Source organism: Wasmannia auropunctata, unplaced genomic scaffold, assembly GCF_000956235.1.
Source record: "Wasmannia auropunctata unplaced genomic scaffold, wasmannia.A_1.0 LD334579.1, whole genome shotgun sequence".
Taxonomy (NCBI): Eukaryota; Metazoa; Arthropoda; class Insecta; order Hymenoptera; family Formicidae; genus Wasmannia; species Wasmannia auropunctata.
In genome coordinates this window covers 371,488-390,876 of record NW_012028311.1, presented here as the reverse complement: position 1 = coordinate 390,876, position 19,389 = coordinate 371,488, and the positions used below count along the sequence as shown (strand labels likewise).

The following is a 19,389-nucleotide window of genomic DNA, read 5'->3' as shown; positions in this document are numbered from 1 at the left end:
ATTTGAAAAGTATTATAGCCTCGCCATTTTTGTATTAGGATTTTCGTCTCAAAATTATCTTAGGAACACGTTCTTAAAAGGAAATCCGGTAGAGGCGGGACACCCTATATATAGCTTCACTAATTTTTCATAAATCATCCTTCAAACAAACATATTGACAAATATATAAACGTAAGAGAGAATCCAACATATAAATTACAAGCTTAGCCGTGATAAAATTAGATACGAATTCTCAATTCCTCAGTGTGATAAATATCTCTTACTAATTAAGCAAATGATAAATGAATGAATACATTTTCATTTGTTCTGCCGATTAATCATGAAATGCAAACATTTGTAATGTTGAACCTTTCTCTCTCCCTTCCTTTTACAGCTTAATATCTCAAACAGTGAGACATGAAGCTGTAAAAAATGAAAACGCACAGAACGTATGAATTATCGCTTTTGATAAAAAGCTTATCGATTTAGGATTGATATCTCTGATATCATTGCGATTAGCAAAAACTTATTATATCATTGGTATATTTTCTGAAAATTACATATTAAATATTAAATATGACAACATGAAAATCGTCTCTGCCTGAAATAAATTATACAAACGCTATTGGTGATGTCTCATCAGCTGTTTTAATGTTAGATGAATCACCGTGACGACTCTCATCAAACTTGCAGTTTGCTTTCCTATCGATCTATCTATAAGTACGATAATGCGATAGTAATGTACGGCTTTTTTTTAAAGCAGTTCTAACATCCACAACAAATATGTATTTTGCGTCTGCAGGAAAAAATATGATACGAAACCTGTTTTTACGAGCACCGTTGTTGCAGTTGCAATCGTTATCGTCTTGATGACTATTAATGTCAACACGTTGCGCAAAATTTCATTAGTAGACAAAAGAAGAATAATTGATGGAAAAGAAAATAAAATCTCTATCGAATAAAATACATTAAATAAAATTATTAAAATTTTATTTCTCCAATTAAGATATGTATCTTGATATATACCTTAATTAAAAAATTCTATACTTTTATATTTTAAACTATTCTATACTTTTATATTTTAAATTCGCAAAAAAGTCTGATTCTGGAAAAAGAATAATGATTTCCTGTTATTCTACATATATATAAAATATATATTCTGATATCGATTAATAATATAATTAATTTAAAAATTGATTATATTAATATATTATATTTATATGATTAAAATTTCTAATGATTATTGTTTCTTTTTTTAAGGTCTAAGCGCCTGTGAGAGAAAATCCTTCATATTCTTGAGGAAGGAACTGCCGGTACGACTAGCCAATATTATGAAGGAGATCCATTTACTGCCGGAAAATTTACTGAAAATGCCTAGTGTGGGTATTGTGAATAACTTGTACATCACATCCTTCGAGGAAATAATACACTTTGAAAAAGTTGACGTCAACGATACCACTTTAGACACGTGAGTATATAGATTATGAACTCTGTCTCTTTTGGATTAGGATATTCGCGAATATCATTCGCAACACTACACAGAATTATTATACGGAAATCTCGAATTTCTTACAGATTCTGCCAAGCTCTAATAAAAATACGGAACAGACATACCGACGTCGTTCAGACAATGGCGCAGGGTGTTTTGGAGCTGAAGGAATCCCACGACGTGGACATTCAGACTGAGAACAGCATTCAGTATTTCCTGGACAGATTTTTCATGTCCCGCATTTCCATTCGTATGCTGATCAACCAACATAGTGAGTTCACTGTGTCACGCGTTAATAAACTTTCGTATGAGTCACTTATGTTACTGCGCCTTATTGACGCTTCTCGTTATTGTGTTTCAGCGCTCCTTTTTGGTGGGCAATTGAACGGGCACAGTAGACACGTAGGATGTATAGATCCATCCTGTGACGTGATCGGCGTCATTAAGGACGCTTATGAGAACGCACGGTTTCTGTGCGATCAATATTATCTGGCTAGTCCGGAATTGAGAGTCAAACAGCATAATGGCAAGTTTGAACAAAAGTAGATTATATTAGTCTTAGTAAGTAATTTGAAACAAATAATTTTCTATAGAGGTAGACCAAGTACATAATTATATCGTTACCATTATTTTCATATATATGTGTTGTATGCATAAAGAATTGTGTATGTATTTAATTACACTTTTCCTGTTCGATAAAAACATTAATAAGGAAATTGTAAAGAATAATAGCGGTTACAAAGTTGATTGTAATCGTTGTACCGTCTGTTCTTTTTCAGAACTTGAGTGTAGTAATGAGATTAGGATTATTTATGTACCGAGCCATTTGTACCATATGTTATTTGAGCTCTTTAAGAACAGCATGAGAGCCGTGATGGAACACCACGGAAGTGACTCGGACAATTATCCGCCGCTCGAGGTTTTGCTGGTGCGCGGCAAAGAGGATATTTGCGTAAAGGTGGGACGAATCTGACATTTCAACAATTCCTAGAATTACGACGATTAGATTGCGGTGAATAATTATCGCCATTTCATCCATATGCTTTTTTTTTTAGATATCCGACAGGGGTGGCGGCATTCCTCGTTCACAAACGGACCATTTATTTAAGTACATGTACAGCACCGCTCCACAGCCGAGCAAATCAGATGCACATACGGTACCGCTTGCAGGATACGGCTACGGTCTGCCACTATCCCGATTGTATGCCAGGTATCTGCACGGCGACATCGTACTGCTCAGCTGTGAGGGTTACGGGACAGACGCTATTATTTATCTGAAGGTAACGTTTAAATTTATAGAAAGTTTCCAAGGATATATCTAACGAGAAATGTCATATATATCGTAATTTTATCTCATAATTTTGTCCTGGTTCTATCGGCGATATCCTAACTGAAATTTCTGACGTACTCAGGCATTATCCACCGAGGCAAACGAACTATTGCCGATATTTAATAAGACGTCATCGAAGTTCTACCGCACGCCGGTACCCACCGCGGATTGGAGCAGCCAGTGTGGCGGTGGGATGGCGACGAGGCAGCTTAGCATGAGTCACGCGCAAGGCCACAGACTGCCCCACGGGATGGAAATCACTAATTTATAGCAGAGCGCGATCGATGCGGATCAGAAAACGATTGGGTGAGTAATTTATAACAGTACGGCGTCCATTCGCCAGTTCTACTTTTTCTCGGATGACTGAGTTTACCTCTTTCTTTTTTCAGAAGGATCTTCTGTCCGCGTATAACGAAGGATGCTTTAATAGGAAAGCTAGATCTGTATTCGAAGCCAGGGCAAATATTGAAGGAACATTCTCTACAAATATGAGAAGCAACTCTATAGTTACTAGACGGATAAAACACTACACCATATTTGCCAAAGATAATATTGATAATCTCTTCCTTGTGCCGTAATTGAATTACATATCAGATCAATTATACAGATTTGATAAGTGAAGCTTTTTGTTTTCCATCAACACGGTTTTTGTGGCACACACAAGCGTAGAAGAACATCAGATTATCTACATGTTTTAGTGACAAAAAAAACTGTAACAGGGTTTACGATCATTGATTAAAAAAAACAAAAAAAAAGAATTTTTTGACAAATCTTGAAGTAACAAGTTATCATTCGTTTTATAATGAATCGTTGCACGTTGCATCCGAATAATTGGATTGCGGTTATTTCTAATATTAGGCTTTGTATGACAGAATGTGTACTTGATCATCTCACATTGATTATACTACAGACAATATCAGCATTTCAATTTGAGAGATAGCATTTTTTGTTACATTATAGCTCCGAATGTCGAATGATATATTCCTGGACCACGTTCTAAAATTTGTAAAAAAAAAAATAATTTTTTCGTATCTGGATCAACGCAGAACACGTATATAATGATATATATTAGATTAGTATATAATGTAAGGCGTATATTACATTAACATATTACATATTTTTTCTATAGATTTTAAATGCTGAGCATTTTTGTTATTTTCTTCTCTTTGAACCTTATATCTACTTTCTTTATTTTATCAAATAATTTTTCAAAGGAAAGAATTAATTGTATTAACTATATTGAATCTTAGAAGGTGGTCTAGGAGAGGCAGGCGTCTACTTCCAATCGACTGTATGAGACACGTAACAAATTGCAGACTGTGATGTAACATGAAATTTTGATTTAGCTGCTAGACAATTACATCTTACAATTAGTATACGTGTGCACGAGATGCGCATGTATAGTAGATAAATTATAATTTTACGGCTATATATACGCCGATTGTTTCGCACGATTACAGTGAGAACTGAGCGGAGAGAAAATACACTCTCTATGTCCCGAGAAAAATATTTTATACCGCAAAAATTTATAGGTCAGCTAACCAGCCAGCTACTTTTTAATTACATTTTCTATGAACAAATTAAATTTGTACGGATCAAAATTGTTTCTTCACGGAGAGAACTTCTGATACAGATCTCATGCATTCCGAGGTATCTGTATCTACTTTAATTATACTTTGATTATATTGCGTTTCTTTTTGTACGAGTATTTTAGGATAATATTACGATGTAAAAAGGAAATCAATGTCGATAGCATATTTTTTTCTCTTTTATTCTAATGTAAATTAAATTTGTTGTAAAGATTGAAAAACGATGTTTCTAAATTTATGAATGTTAATGGATCGATATAGTTATTCAAAAAATTGATTTAATATATGAATATATTATATAAAAAGTGATTTAATATTATATATATATAATATATAACATATTATGATGCATGATATTATATTATAAATGATGTTTTTGTTTACGTAATATCCCAGATAGCAAAATGCTGGCAAACCAACAGTATGCCAGCAAATTCGCTCATGATTGAAAAACAGATTCCTATCCCATTGTGACCTCTTCAAGCTTAATTTCTACGTTATTACGGTTCACCAGCCATAATGTAACAGAAATGCAGCAGGAATAAAGTACATCTTGCTATCATAGTGCCATAGTAGGATCTGCTCGTTTTCTAATACATTCCTAATCGCTATCAGAAAAACAATAGATTGTTCTCAGCTGTTTCTACTATTAATACCCAGCGAGAAATGACTCATCGAATTAATTTCAAATTGACGTCGATACGATGATTTTGATGTCGGCATCAACTCGACATCGTAATTAACGATCACTTCTCACTGGGTATAATATACAACACACATTTGTAACACACGCTCTTGGCAGGTCTTTGGCTATCTGGGATGCTAAGTATTTGAAGATTGATTTCCTAAATCAATTGACTAAAAATTGTTGATCGCGCAGATACCTCGGGGCGATAAATTTGTAATTAATTTGTAAGTTTATACTGTATGATATGTGAAATGCTGCGGAAGAAGAACTTTTGCAAGAGCGGAATGACGAGCCACTTGTGAATGCTGTGTACGTTTTTTCTACGATACCGCAAGTTTTTGTCAAACGTAAATTTCGAGGAGGTAGATTATAAGCCTATCGCATGCCGTATCGCGCGCGCGCGCGTTGATGATACACACGTGTAATACCTTTCAAGGAATATATACAACGTTGACACAGGACCCTCTCTTTCCGAATGTGATTCTAGAAATGATTTAAACGAAAGAATGTTATGTATATATAATGCTACGTTGAATACGATGGTATGGAATTTATATATTAGTTAATTATTACGACGAACTCTCGTTCGTGCGCGCGGCACGAATAAGATCTTGTAAAGCATTGTTAATAAACATCTCGCAACAAACGTGAGGCGCAACTCGAGATTTATTTCGCACCTTGAGAAACCAGGTCGAGCTGAGAGTCCAACCCTTGATCACGGGTTTCCGCTAATTCTTAAGTACGCACATGGTACGTCTGATAAGGGCCCGCATGTTATCAAGGCAAACGACGAATCTAGAACGCTCGACGCACGTGCGGTTCCCAAACAACTCATTCCGCATATGCAAATTTAACACCCATATCCCGTTACCGTGTGCTATTGATGCTGGGAAAAAACGGTGCTTAGGTATATAAGAGCCGAAAGACGAGTCGTCGGAGAGCACATTCCACAAAAACGCAAACCAAGAGGCTGATAATACAGCACACGGTACACACCGTCGAATCGTCGTTGCAGAAGCAGGTAAAGGGACAAACTGATATTTTCCACAAATCTGTCGCAGAAATTTGTTTCCCGAACTGATTGTGAATTGATTTCTCGTGGGATTAAAAAACAAATCTCCGCGCTTTTCTCTTTTGCTTATCTTATATTTTTTTATTTATAAGCGAGTGATCGATCACTGATTTCCGCTTGTAAGACAACTCGTACCTGTTTACAAAGAGACTCGGGGTACAAAGGGAGAGTAATTAAATCAATAAATGACTTATCGCGGAAGGAGATTCGCTCGTGATTTTACAATCAGTGCATCGTTCACGTCGAACAAAATATGTATACAATCTCGCGATATCCGGATAAGAAGGAGCATTGTCTTCATCTATAATTAGGTGACCAGACTTGTCTTATCGGGCTTTAATTGCTAAGCTTTTGTTGAGAGCTCGCGATTAAAAAAATCACGCAATAACTAATCGATGAAGAAGAATTTACGATAAGACAATAGAGAACAATCGCACAATTATAATCTGATAAGAATACAAATATACGATAACTACGTAAAAAAAATTTAAAAAAAAAGATACAAAGTACAGTTGACAATTGACAATTGAGTTGGAAATAATAAAACAAAAATTATTTTAAATAAATGCGATCAAAGGAACGAATATATAAATTCAAAGGTAGCTTCTTTCGGACTGATTATTTATCGAAAGAAAGTATATATTCGTAAAAACATAGAGTAACATGTTTTTGTCAAAAAATAAAATCATGTTACTTTATACAATTACGCAAATAAAAATTGATGTAATATTAGTTAATCGATTTTAATACATTTATCTCACTCATATTGTAAGTATTTTACACTGTACACAAATTTAATTGACACTGTGTGTGAAAATAACTTTCACATTTTCTTAAAATCCATATAAATTTAATTTTTTTTTATACTAGCGGAAGCACATAACATCGCGTTATTTTTTTTAAATCGACGTTATTCTGCTTGAAATTAAATATTTTTCGCAAAATACTGCCAAATACATTTGAAAATGACATCAAACTAATTTTTTATATTAACTTCAACAAAGCATATAAAATATGTATAAACGTGCATTCAGACCCAGATTCAGTTCTAGCTCTAGATAAAGTACTCGAATATGTCAACCAATTTTAACGTCCGATAAAGCTACTGAACGACTAATTGTGACACCGCGATTATACCTATTGAGTGCGAGGATCAACGTGATAAGACAATTCTTTTCAAGTTGATCCGATAGACGGTAAAACCCAACATGATTTCGCATGATCGATCAACGTGATTTTTTTCTAAAAATGTCCTGAATGCGTCGATGTGTCAATCGCTGGTGCCGTGTGCATTCGGTGTTTATAAATACAATGGACAAAACAGTAGCTACAATCATTCAATTACAAACGTTCCTGTCTCGCAAGGGGTAAGCTGATCACTTCGAGAGAGACTATTTCTAAATTAAATCGAGCATCCAGTCAATGACAATGGTCATCGACTACTACATTTATTTTATAAAAAACAATTACGTGATTCTCAATAAAAATAATATATTTGCGATAATTGTCGTTTGATGATCAAGGAAACTTGATTATTAAAATTATGAGAAATATTCGGTTTTATACAGAGCCATTATGTGGAAGATAGTGCTGTGCGCGATCGTGGGCCTGGCGGCTGCCGAGAAGGCCCTTTACAACAATTACAAGGTCTTCAGGATGATCCCGACCACGGAGACGCAACTCGAAGTTCTGCAAGAATTTGAAAATACTGTTTATGACGGAGTGAGTAAATTCCTTTTAAGATACATCTTACAAATAGTACAAATCAAGAATGCCTATGTGGAGTTCTGTTCTTAATTTAAGATACATTAATCTCGCACGTGCGATATTTGCTTCATTGCCTGAAATTCACGTGGAATCAATTTCACAAGACTTATTAAAAATATGATCAAACTTTGAAATTAATTACAGAAATTTTAGAATACTAAAAATTATATATATCTATAAAGTTACTTAGCAAATGTAAAATCACAGAAATAAGAAAATAAGCCAAGAATATTTTAACAACACTTTAACTTCAAAATTGAACTTAAATTGAATTTTAACTTTAACGAGTAAGACTAAATGTTCCTTGCAGTTCTCCTTCTGGAATTCACCGAGTGTCGTGAACAAAAATGTAGACATGATGGTCGCCCCGCATAAGGTGCCTGAATTCTACGAGAAGATGGGCCAGATCGGTATACCGTACGAGATCTACATCAAAGATGTCCAGAAGCTGATTGACGAAACAACCCCTCAGACTCGCTCAAAAGCGTTTGACTTCACCAGTTATCACACTCTCGACGAGATCTACAAGAACCTGGACGACCTGGCCAAGCAGTATCCCGACAAGGTGCAGACCGTCGTGGGCGGCAAGACGTACGAGGGCCGCGAGATCAAAGGCGTCAAGGTGTCCTTTAAACCCAACAATCCTGGAATCTTCATCGAGGGTGGCATTCACGCCAGGGAATGGATCTCGCCGGCGACCTGCATGTACATCCTGCATCAATTGCTGACCAGCAACGACCCGGACGTCAGGGAACTGGCTGACAGCAACGATTGGTACATCTTCCCCTCGTTCAATCCCGACGGATACGTGTACACGCATACTACGGTAAATTCCATTTCATATAAATATTATACAAAACGCGATTAACTTATCAATCGATCAATTTTATCTACGCATATGTATCTCGGTCATTTCCAGGATCGACTGTGGAGAAAGACACGTAAGCCGTACGGCATCTGCAGAGGTAGCGATCCCAACAGGAACTGGGACTACAAATGGAACAGTAAGTATCCGGTACTTTTAATAAACAACTAGCTCTCTCTCTCTCTCTCTCTCTCTCTCTCTCTCTCTCTCTCTCTCTCAATTAGGAATAAAATATTATCAAATCAATTTATTCCAAAGATTTTGGAAAAGTCTGACTTATTAAAATTTTTATTAATATTATTGAAATTTAATGTGTTTAGCTGGAGGTGCCAGCAGCTTCCCGTGCGCCGAAACCTATGCCGGAAGTGCACCTTTCTCTGACGTAGAAACAAAGAGCGCATCTGAATACATCAAGACCATTTCCGATAAATTTTACGCGTACATATCGTTCCACAGCTTTTCGCAACTATTGATGTTCCCGTACGGTCACACGAAGGCTCATCTTGAAAACTACGAAGAATTGGTAAAAAAAATTTTTGATATTCTAAAGCAATACAGAAAGTCTTTTGCAAAAAATATTTTATAAATTAATAAAACATTTTTTCATCATAATTATATTCTCCTTGTCGTCACTCTATTGTCGGATTAATTGTATGTCACTCTGATTCTTTGAATCCGAAAGATTTTGAAGCGATTAGGTTTATTAATTATCTTATCATTAGAATTGTGGTCTATAACAATAATAATTTATATAATCTTCATATATTTTCAGTACGCCATCGGCACGAAAGCGATTACAGCTCTGAAAAAAAGATACGGAACTTCCTATGTAACCGGAAATGTCGCTGAGACGATCTGTAAGTGCAGAGGAATTTTAATTTATTTTTCCTTCTCTATTTCTTTTATCTATCATACATTTTGTAATTATCTAAAATGATAAATTGGCCAGAGCCAAAAATTTCTTTTAGTTTTCATTACTTTAAGGTGTAATCTACTAGCTAATTTGATGTAATTATAACATATCGCAATTCCGAGATTGAAATAATCGTATATAAAAAAAAACATGATTTTCATAAATTAATGTTCTTATCAAATCGTTTTTAGACATAGCTACCGGAAGTACTGTGGATTATGTCAAAGGCACTTATGGTAAACCAATCGCCTACACCTACGAGTTGCGTGATCAAGGTCGTTACGGCTTTCTGTTGCCCCCTGACCAGATTATCCCGACCGGAGAAGAGACTCTGGACTCTCTCGTAGCAATGTTTAAAGAAGCAAGAGCACGTGGACATCCCAAAAATTAAAACTAACTTTATTTATTGTAAATATTTTACAATCTCGATGTATGATACATTTTTATTTGACAAACTGCTAATCTCGCTTTCCCATTCCGCTTTGTAAAAAAGACTTCACAAAAAAAGAATAAAAATAAAGATGATGCGTGATACATCAATGAGCGATATCTTTTCGATTTTTATACTCAATTTTTTCATTAGGCTAATCATACTTTAATAAGGACGTCTCCTTATTAAATTAGAAAGTATTGCGTTGTACTGTAACGCCGTTACCGTTTTTGTTACTTTTTTTTCGACGATCGTCAATATCAACTAGCTAATTTTATATTTACTGCGTATTTAATTTATATTTTAAATGTATGTGAAATAATAGATTACAAAAAATTATATCAAAACACACGGGGTGACATGTGGCTCCGTGTGAGAGCGATTTGCAATGAAGAGATTCTAACAATAAGTTCGAATCCGACCGTCAACCCATATACGATTTTACGATTGGCAAATTTAATACTAAATAAAGAAAAGTACAGAAGATGAAAAAATGGTGATAATTTTCATATTTCAATAATAATTACATATTAAATCGCATAGAAATTTGTAGCAATGAGAAATTATATTCACCATTCATATATTCAACATTTGTACCAATTGGTTTGCATTCCATGTTAATTTTAAGGCTTATATGCAATTGGGGAGACAGTGATAAATGTAAGCCATATATGTATATTTATAAAAATGATATTTCTGGCTTTTCTGTCGAACTTTCTTCTTTAGGTTGAGCCACGTACAATAAGCACATTGTGAAGAATATATCACCGTGTGTGATCGCTCACAATATAAGGTATACTCGTATTTCTAATATTTCTATGTTTGTAACAAGTCAACAACCATCCTGTAGATCGTTACGATTTTCTACGAAAATATATAAAAATAATCCTGATGTAAAAATGGTATAGTATCGCGTATGTGTGAATCACGCGATACCTTTTTTTCAACTGTTTATATAGGTACTTGCAGGTAGTTGCAATTGTTGAAACAGTGATATAATTTAACAGCTATTTTTAGTAATAAAGAACCGTTATTAATGAACTTCTCGACACTATATTTTATAATCCAGAACAGTTTTTAACCCGATAAACAATATATTAAGTTAATTTTAATAATTTTATTACGTTCATTTTATTATGTTCAAAATCTATTCAAACTTTAAACGCGTTTTCCACGAAATTTCTTGAAAATCTTTTTATATAGCCAGACTAATTATAAGTGTTTATATAAGTGTTTATTCCTAAATTGAACATTTTCGAAATCGAATTTTACGAAGCATCCTTGAGTACGTGGCGCATGTGAAAACGTATGAAACAAAATTTTTGAAACTCTAAATTGTGCCTGAACACAAGACAGTTCGCCTATCGTAATTCACATCGTGAAATAACTCCGGGGGGGGGGGGAGGTGCGAGTAGAACAGAGTAAAAACAACGAGATATCAATGAGAAAATTATTCGTCGAATTTGGTCCCCGGCGACGCAGCGATCTAACCTCAACGGCACGCTCGGCCACGCGAGAAAGAGCACGTGTTTTGTCGCATTTACGAATTTCAGCAGAATCTTACCTTAATTGAACCATCGAACCATCCTCGTTCGTGCAGAATAATAAAAATACTTTAAAAATGTTATACACTATATAAAATGCTATATAAAAATGGACTTGAGACTCCGGTGATGATCGATGCACCAGCACGGCGATGCTCACACTACACTGGCTGTACCGCCTAAACGAGATTTCGAGATTTTCAAGTACTTTCGAGCATTTCAAATGATTTTCCACCCTTCCCCTGAAGGCCCTGAGGGCCCCGAGCTCCTGAGAGTACCTGCTGATCGAGAGTCCTACACGTGTTTTCTCTCCCCATGTCCCACGAGCTTGTCATACTGATCATACAACATACACTTATTGTTGAACTGAGCGTTTCTGTATGTGTCCGTAAGTAGAGTGAGGAAAACACGCTTGCGTGCTCCGATACATATTGTGTTTTAACTTAAACAATATTAGTTTCCTTACAAAATTATTTGTATTTCGCGTAAAAATTTTTCAAGCGTAGTTAAAAAGTTTGACAGCCATTCAGATAATTTCAATTAATTATTTTTACACTACACAAGTCAACCGACATAAATAAATTAAATAAAGTTTTTGTATAAAATTGTATTATGTATTTATTTGTATTCGTATTTTGTATAAAGAAAGTTTTGCAATAAGTATAATTGAAAAGATTTGATAATCACATTCGGATAATTAAAAAATTTTTAATTATATAAAGTAACTAACCAACATATATGTATATATATGTATGTATATTATCAGCTGTGACAGCTGTTCGCTCCGACAGGCGATACGTCTGCATTTTCGTTAGCCAAGTTGGTCACAGTGTTTCTAGTGACATAATCTTGTGCAGCAGCAATTGGCAGCAATTCAGACTTTAGACTTTGAGCCACGTTTGAGAGGTAGGGGTTATTACGGATTTATCTCATTGATATTGATCAAAAAGAATTAAACGAAACTTGCAATTTTCTGCGCATAGCATTAGCTTTTCCCCATTGTGCAAAAATGGCACGAGTGCTTGTAGGTGTGAAAAGAGTGATCGATTATGCAGTGAAGGTAAATAATGCAATGTTTATATTATAACTTTAAGTAAAGAAGAATATTACGAAGTCTAATGTTTTTTTTTTCCTCCAATAATTATCGTAAAAGCTCTAACATCTCTTTATTAATAAAGGACTCTGAAAATGCTGACTTGCGAAACACCGATAAATTAGAACCTCTATTTTGCACGTGTTCTCCACAGATTCGCGTCAAGCCGGACAAGTCCGGGGTAGTCACAGATGGTATCAAACATTCGATGAACCCGTTCGACGAGATAGCCATAGAGGAGGCGGTCCGTATGAAGGAGAAGAAAATAGCCCAGGAAATAATAGCGGTCAGCTGTGGACCGACGCAGTCGCAGGACGTAATCAGGACCGCGCTCGCCATGGGTGCGGATCGTGGCATTCACGTGGAGATATCCGGCCCGGAGTACCAGACGCTGCAGCCCGTTCACGTCTCCAAGATACTGGCGAAACTCGCGCAGCAGGAGAAGGTGGATCTGGTGATACTCGGCAAGCAAGCGATAGACGACGATAACAATCAGACCGCACAAATGACCGCCGGCGTCTTGGATTGGCCATCCGGCACTTTTTGCAGCAAGGTAAGAAGGTGGATGGGATTTTTATTTTGTGCTGTACAATTATATCTTAATCCTCTCTCTCTCTCTCTCTTATCCTTAGATCGAAAACAATAACGGCGAATTGACCATTACGCGCGAGATCGACGGTGGCTTGGAAGTCGTCAAGATGAAAACTCCCGCGGTGCTGAGCGCCGATCTTCGCCTGAACGAGCCGCGTTACGCGACTCTGCCGAATATTATGAAGGCCAAGAAGAAACCCATCAAGAAGGTCACTGCGAAAGATCTTGGGGTAGACGTGGCGCCGAAAATTGAGATACTGTCGGTGGAAGACCCGCCAGTCAGGCAGGCTGGTGCTGTATTACCGGACGTTGACACCTTGATAGCCAAATTGAAGGAGAGCGGTCACGTTTAGCCAAGTCGCGTATGGGATGATCGTAAGAAAAACGGAAATTGTCTCTTAACTCTTCTTATATTTTAATAACTTGTTTTGTATATAGTATAATGCTTTTGTACATCGTCAGAAATTGTATAAGATATAATATATATATATATATTTCAATATAAATTTGTACCGCAACGCGCGCATATGCGCTCATAGAGAAGGAAGAAAATTAAATATATAATTAGGAATATAATAAAATACTGCCTATATATATATATATGTACACATATATGTATATACACATACGTAAAAATATGTCTTGCGTTTCTTATTAACGTTTTACAAACGAATGTTCGATCTATTTTAATAGCGAAACAACATTAAGACATATTTCTGGTATTGTATATTTTGATATATACATATAAACGTTATTTTTCTGTAAAAGGTAACATTGATAACCATACTATATAAATATATCCTCGTCCTTGCGCATCAAAATTCATCACGATGCAACGCAGACCATTAAGTTAAGATTCAAAGTCACACTTAATTGACACACGTTCTAAATTTTTCAAGAAATGGTAATAAAGCTCGCATGGAACATTTTTTTTTTCTATCAACACAGAGATCACGTGCATAAAAGTATCTCATCGATTTCTCTGTATACGTTTCTACTTAATTTTTATTACGTGTTAAAGAGAGAAAATACTGTGTGTTTTATGTGATAAATACATGAATATTTTATAATCAGAAAATATTTTAAAATACTATATAAATATCTTTTTTTTTCTTTTTTAATTTTTCATTTAGTGCTTTATTCAAGACTCGGCAAGAAAATGTGTCCAATCAAGACTAGTATGTCGCTTATGTATTAGATATCTAGGGGATTGGTATAGCACGATACCAGTAACATATTGGCTAGTATTTGTTCTATATTCATAATTAAAGAGTGAACTATACCTCGATACCCGTATTAATCATAATCCGAGGAAGATGAATGTTCAACCGTCGTGCGCGATCGACTAGCTTTCGTCATATTTATCGTTAACATTATATCGTACACCAATGATAATATCCTTTCGGAAAAACAATTTTTTTTTTCTCTTCCTAATTCGTTGAATGTGTTGTTTCAAGCTCATCGACATTAATTGTTAAGATTAAAGCCCCGCATAAAAATTCATTGTATCATAACAGTCTTTTGTATTTATATAGGCTTTGTAACGTGTTCAATTGTTCGCGTGCTTCCTTCAAACAAAAGCTCGTTATTACATTAAAACTTTCCAATCGAATCTGCTATTACTGGTATGAGTGATCGGCGGGAAGGGAGGGGGATGGAGCTGCCAGCCGTCAATATCTTGACGCGCCGTCAAACACGCCAGATAAGGTACTCTTTGAACTAATCTAGTGACTTCAGCCGCCGGCGGTATCCTACCGCCGGTCAGCTGTTTGGTGCAAGCTGCCAGGGAGGCGGCGTGCGCTACTATCAAAATATTACCAACTGTGCTCTCTATGATCTTCTTAATCAGCTCGTAACTGCGTTCGTAGTATTGCGCGGCGTTCTCTTTCAGCGGCAGCTCTTTGGCCTTCACGATCGGATTGTAATCGGTGTCCACGTTGAAGCCCGCCTTCACCAGCTCCTCGGACGTCATCCAAACGGGTATGCCGTTCGGATACCACGCCAGCCACTCTATCAGGCCCGGCTCCACCTTGATCGGAATGTCGGACTCCAATCCCTTCAGGATATGGGCGAGCGTTTGGACGCAACGCAGCGACGGCGACGTGAAGGCTACGTCTATCTTGATACTGGAAGATTTCATGGCTTCGCCTACCAGGGTCGCCTGCATCTCGCCCACGGTCGTCAGCGGGCTGTCGTTCTGGAAGTCCTGAATACTCCTGGCCGGTACGTCTTTGGGCATGTTCAAGTCACGGCGCACGTAACAACCGTTCGACTCGAAGCAATACGGGATCCAAGCGCCGAAGGTGAAGTCCACCCTCTCGCCGTGTCGACATATGAAGATCTCCCTGAACGGTGTTTCCGGCGCTTCCGACGCTGCCATCTGTTTCGAAAAAGAAAAAAAAAAAGATAGATTATAAACTCGCCGATAGTTTCCCGCGAAATAATTAATACTATATTTTCCCGAAATAATTACCGGCTCCTCCTCGATGGGGACCCCATCGGGTGTATCGACGGAATCGCTTGGGGACAGAACCGGCGGTGATCTCCTGACCTTCGGTATCTCCTCCTCCTCCGCGCTCTCGTATTTATTGTCGGTGATCGGGATGGTGGCATGCAACGTCCACGAGTCCGACTCCGCAGTTCTCTTGGTGTGATTCAACGGCAAATGGCCCGATGTGCCAGTCAACCAGGAGATCCCCTCCACCCAACCGTCCGTGGACGCGTTACAAGCTCCCTCTGGAACGTAAATGTAGTCGCCTACCCTTAACTCCAATTCGTCGTGCTCCCGCGGCGCGTGGGCGTGCGTCACTTTGTGCACGTGCAAATTCTGCAGTCTCGAGTCTCTCGAGTACAATCTGAGCTCCCAATTCGCCGGTGTGTTTGGTCCTAGTTTCTCGACCATCGAGCGAAGGGGTTGAAACAAGCTGCCGGGGAACTGGTAAGCCAGAGTAAGGTGCAGAGACTTCACTTGCGGTTCGGCAGTGATACCTAGAGCGGCGATTTTATTGACGTAGCGAAGGGCTATGTTCTTCAGCCAGTCCGCGTTCACGTCCTTGACGAAGAGACCCATGAAATTAGGCGACACGTATGTCTCAAGCTCGATATGTTCGTGCAAACCGTCCTGATGAACCACATTCTCAAGGGCGTTTGCCAATTCTTTCGTGAACTCGTCGGGAGCCTGCAAAAATGTTTGACAATGACAAGACACATTCAAACAAGAAATAACATTCAAATGACAAGATACATTCAAACAAGAAATAACATTCAAATGACAAGATACATTCAAACAAGAAATAACATTCAATAGACAAAATACATTCGTTTCAGATTCTATTTCTCTATAAGACAAATTTGTTTTTTATACACTGCCAAATATACATTAAATATCTTACGTCGAAGAAGGAGACAAGAGTAATGTGCGGTATAAAGTTGTGAGCGCCGTTCCATACTATGTCTTTACTCTCCGACCAGAACAGCTCCAGCTGCTCAGCCAACGGCCCGGTGGGGCAGGCGTATAGAACATACTGCCGTTGCGTGTCAGAGTCCAGAGACGGATCTCTCACATGAGCCAGCAACCAGTCCGATGCCAATTGTATGCCGCGGTGTCCCGTCGCGGCTAACGCCTTTTCCCTGAGAATACACAATTTCATGAACGACACTGAATACAAAATATAAATTATCGTAACATTTTTCTGACGCACACGTTATGCACATTTTTCAAAAAAATATGCATTTTTCAAGGCTAATCTACAATGTGCTCTTTTGCTTCCTGTTTCTTACTTCTCACCACTCTTTGCCTCTTATTCTGATTCCTCGTTTTCTGCTACCCGAGGCAAAAGTTGACGATTTTCGAAAGAGACAATAAACCACGACTGTCGTAAAACGGTCGCAAAGAGGGAAAGAGGCAGGAAGCTAAGAAGCACGAAGCAAGAAAGCAAAGTTCAACATTGTAAATCAGACTTGAGTATCAGAACTGCCAGCGACTTCGTGATGGCAACTTCAGGGTAACGCAAGGATATTGCGGCCTCGTTTAAATGCCGGGGGCAATCTGTCTTTCGTCTCAGACATCAGTTCCGGGACCGAGTGACATTAATCGAGAATCAATCGCGCGGAGTAGCGCTAGCCGAGGACACGTTTGACAGCTGTTTGTTTACAGTCAGGACAGGTCGACGCGCCGCGTGCAACGCGGGACGACGCGCCACGTGCGGCGGCATCGCGGAGAACCACGGCCCCACGTTGGGCCACGGGGCCCCATACGTACGCCCGGTGTTTCGGGAAGCCCAGCTGCAGAAGCGTTTGCAACGGCGTCAGGTGCTGCTTCGAAATTTTTGTGGGAGTTGGATTTTTCCGCGGCGGCAGCGTCGCCATGACGGCGCATTACTGCCGTAATCGCCGCCCAGGCTGGCCAATCACCGCGTGAACTTTCCGCGGCACACAAACAGCGAGGAAGAGGAATTTTTGGAATGCTCGGCCATCGATCGACGGCGGGACGGTTCATCGATGAGAGATGGAATGCGACGGTATGCGCGGACAGCCGGGAAATGTGTTCCGTGTTAAGAAATTGTAGTAACTCGTGGAGAATATAGTTGAGTATTTTTCAAATGTTTGTCCTACTGAATATGTCATATCGCTGATATCAAAGATATCAGCTGATAGCCGCGATAATTTCTTGGAATGCCGATCGAGATATTTTATTGATCGCCTCATAAAATTTAACAAGTTGTGACTTAACGATTTCAAAAATTGAGTATTAATCGAATAACTTTACTAGACAATTTCAATATAATTAAACAGTTCAATTAATTTCTCACTATTTAATTTTCTACAGAATGTTCAATATGTAATGGATTTATATATTTATTGAACAAAGTCGATCGCTTGATCATCTCAGTAAAAATTCAATGAGATAAATTTAATTTTATTAAATCAATCAATTTCAGATATCAAATAATTTATTTTAATATTTTGTTTAAAAAGGCGAGAAATATATAATTTCTCGTTTATTAAAATGGAATTGTACACTAAAATTTTTTAATAGTTAAAAGTTCTATTTTCAATTTAAAAAATTTCTCGATGTAGAAAATTTTTTTTTTTTAATAACTGAATCTATATTTTTAATTTTAAAAAATTTCTCTTTGATGAAAAATATCAGGAAATTAGTAAAACAGTCGTCCAAGATCTTAGATATTGAATCTCATAATTTGTATTTCGTTCTTTCTTTTTCTTCACCTCGCATTTCGCAACAACTTTAACAACAGCACACAATCGTCGCGATTATTATCTAAAGTTAGTGTGAAAAAAAGAGAAAGAAAACGGTGACACGTGGATTTTATATATTTTTTTTTTGTTTTGCATTCATTACGGCATTCTGTTACAAACACTCTTCACGCTGCAGTGTATTTCAGTACAGAAGTAATAAAAAAGTTATAGTGTATACATATATATCTCTATCTATATATATAATATTTATATATAAAATAGGTAAAGTAAAACGTAATATACACGTTATTGCTCGTCTCTCATGGGATTCTTCGCTCGCAATTCGTACATCCTTTTATACACGGTGTCCCAGAAAAATTGATTTTAGACTCACGATTACATTTTATAACGCTTTTTCCCGTATTAAAGAATTATTTCTTATGGATCTCTTTTTGTGTTCTCTTCTCCTCGATTAATGACTAAATCGTGAGGATTTAACTTACACCGTTGCAAAATTACAATTTTAACACAAGCATTTTTTGATTATATAGATGAGGCAAACGTTTCGTACGACGCCGTAGGTCGTACGACATTAAAACAATTAATTAAAACAAGAGAGAATCAAACACGTCTAAAGCGCATACGTAAAACTGCGGGCGCGAAATAAGCGAGTAGCATGAATAAAATAAAAGAATTTTTCATTATCTTACGATTCGCATGGAGTTAAGTACATGTAAACGGTTTTATTTTTCTTTTCAAAGAGTTTAGAATTTCTCGTTAATGAATTAATGAGAGAAATAAATGTGGTTCAAATGAAAATTATATATATATATATATATA

At 37.2% G+C, this 19,389-nt stretch overlaps 4 protein-coding genes across 4 annotated transcripts in view; 3 read left to right on the top strand and 1 right to left on the bottom strand.

The window, feature by feature from the left end:
• The window catches only part of LOC105458201 (pyruvate dehydrogenase (acetyl-transferring) kinase, mitochondrial), a 17,897-nt gene extending 13,951 nt beyond the window's left edge, over positions 1–3,946 (top strand). Inside the window, exons 2-8 of the mRNA XM_011703330.1 lie at positions 1,240–1,447; positions 1,555–1,739; positions 1,830–1,994; positions 2,248–2,426; positions 2,524–2,748; positions 2,881–3,104; positions 3,188–3,946. Of these exons, the coding sequence (XP_011701632.1) occupies positions 1,240–1,447; positions 1,555–1,739; positions 1,830–1,994; positions 2,248–2,426; positions 2,524–2,748; positions 2,881–3,069 (1,151 nt within the window). The 3' untranslated portion in view covers positions 3,070–3,104; positions 3,188–3,946. The remainder of the gene's footprint in view (positions 1–1,239; positions 1,448–1,554; positions 1,740–1,829; positions 1,995–2,247; positions 2,427–2,523; positions 2,749–2,880; positions 3,105–3,187) is intronic.
• A 3,473-nt stretch (positions 3,947–7,419) lies between these two features.
• On the top strand, positions 7,420–10,241 carry LOC105458202 (zinc carboxypeptidase-like). The gene is made up of 7 exons (XM_011703331.1): positions 7,420–7,514; positions 7,716–7,869; positions 8,225–8,740; positions 8,834–8,918; positions 9,100–9,302; positions 9,552–9,636; positions 9,884–10,241. Exons 1-7 carry the CDS (start codon positions 7,459–7,461, stop codon positions 10,081–10,083), a joined length of 1,299 nt encoding a protein of 432 aa, XP_011701633.1. The 5' UTR covers positions 7,420–7,458; the 3' UTR covers positions 10,084–10,241.
• A 2,315-nt stretch (positions 10,242–12,556) lies between these two features.
• On the top strand, positions 12,557–13,948 carry LOC105458203 (electron transfer flavoprotein subunit beta). The gene is made up of 3 exons (XM_011703332.1): positions 12,557–12,726; positions 12,914–13,312; positions 13,392–13,948. The coding sequence occupies exons 1-3, from the start codon at positions 12,676–12,678 to the stop codon at positions 13,701–13,703; spliced, it is 762 nt and encodes a 253-aa protein (XP_011701634.1). The 5' UTR covers positions 12,557–12,675; the 3' UTR covers positions 13,704–13,948.
• Positions 13,742–17,916, bottom strand: LOC105458204 (protein UBASH3A homolog). The gene is made up of 4 exons (XM_011703333.1): positions 17,612–17,916; positions 16,743–16,980; positions 15,824–16,528; positions 13,742–15,730 (listed from the first exon to the last, which is right to left on the bottom strand). Exons 1-4 carry the CDS (start codon positions 17,716–17,718, stop codon positions 14,939–14,941), a joined length of 1,842 nt encoding a protein of 613 aa, XP_011701635.1. The 5' UTR covers positions 17,719–17,916; the 3' UTR covers positions 13,742–14,938.
• Between the last annotated feature and the right edge of the window lie 1,473 nt (positions 17,917–19,389).

Excerpts from the sequence above, each read along its gene's own strand:
- LOC105458202 (XM_011703331.1), top strand. The coding sequence starts at position 7,459 with ATGGACAAAACAGTAGCTACAATCATTCAATTACAAACGTTCCTGTCT. Across the intron at positions 7,515-7,715 it reads ACGTTCCTGTCTCGCAAGGG|AGCCATTATGTGGAAGATAG; the intron begins GTAAGCTGATCA and ends GGTTTTATACAG. Across the intron at positions 9,303-9,551 it reads TTGAAAACTACGAAGAATTG|TACGCCATCGGCACGAAAGC; the intron begins GTAAAAAAAATT and ends ATATATTTTCAG.
- LOC105458203 (XM_011703332.1), top strand. The coding sequence starts at position 12,676 with ATGGCACGAGTGCTTGTAGGTGTGAAAAGAGTGATCGATTATGCAGTG. Across the intron at positions 12,727-12,913 it reads TGATCGATTATGCAGTGAAG|ATTCGCGTCAAGCCGGACAA; the intron begins GTAAATAATGCA and ends TGTTCTCCACAG. Across the intron at positions 13,313-13,391 it reads CCGGCACTTTTTGCAGCAAG|ATCGAAAACAATAACGGCGA; the intron begins GTAAGAAGGTGG and ends TCTTATCCTTAG.
- LOC105458204 (XM_011703333.1), bottom strand. The coding sequence starts at position 17,718 with ATGGCGACGCTGCCGCCGCGGAAAAATCCAACTCCCACAAAAATTTCG. Across the intron at positions 16,981-17,611 it reads GGCTTCCCGAAACACCGGGC|GGAAAAGGCGTTAGCCGCGA; the intron begins GTACGTATGGGG and ends GTGTATTCTCAG. Across the intron at positions 16,529-16,742 it reads CTCTTGTCTCCTTCTTCGAC|GCTCCCGACGAGTTCACGAA; the intron begins GTAAGATATTTA and ends ACATTTTTGCAG.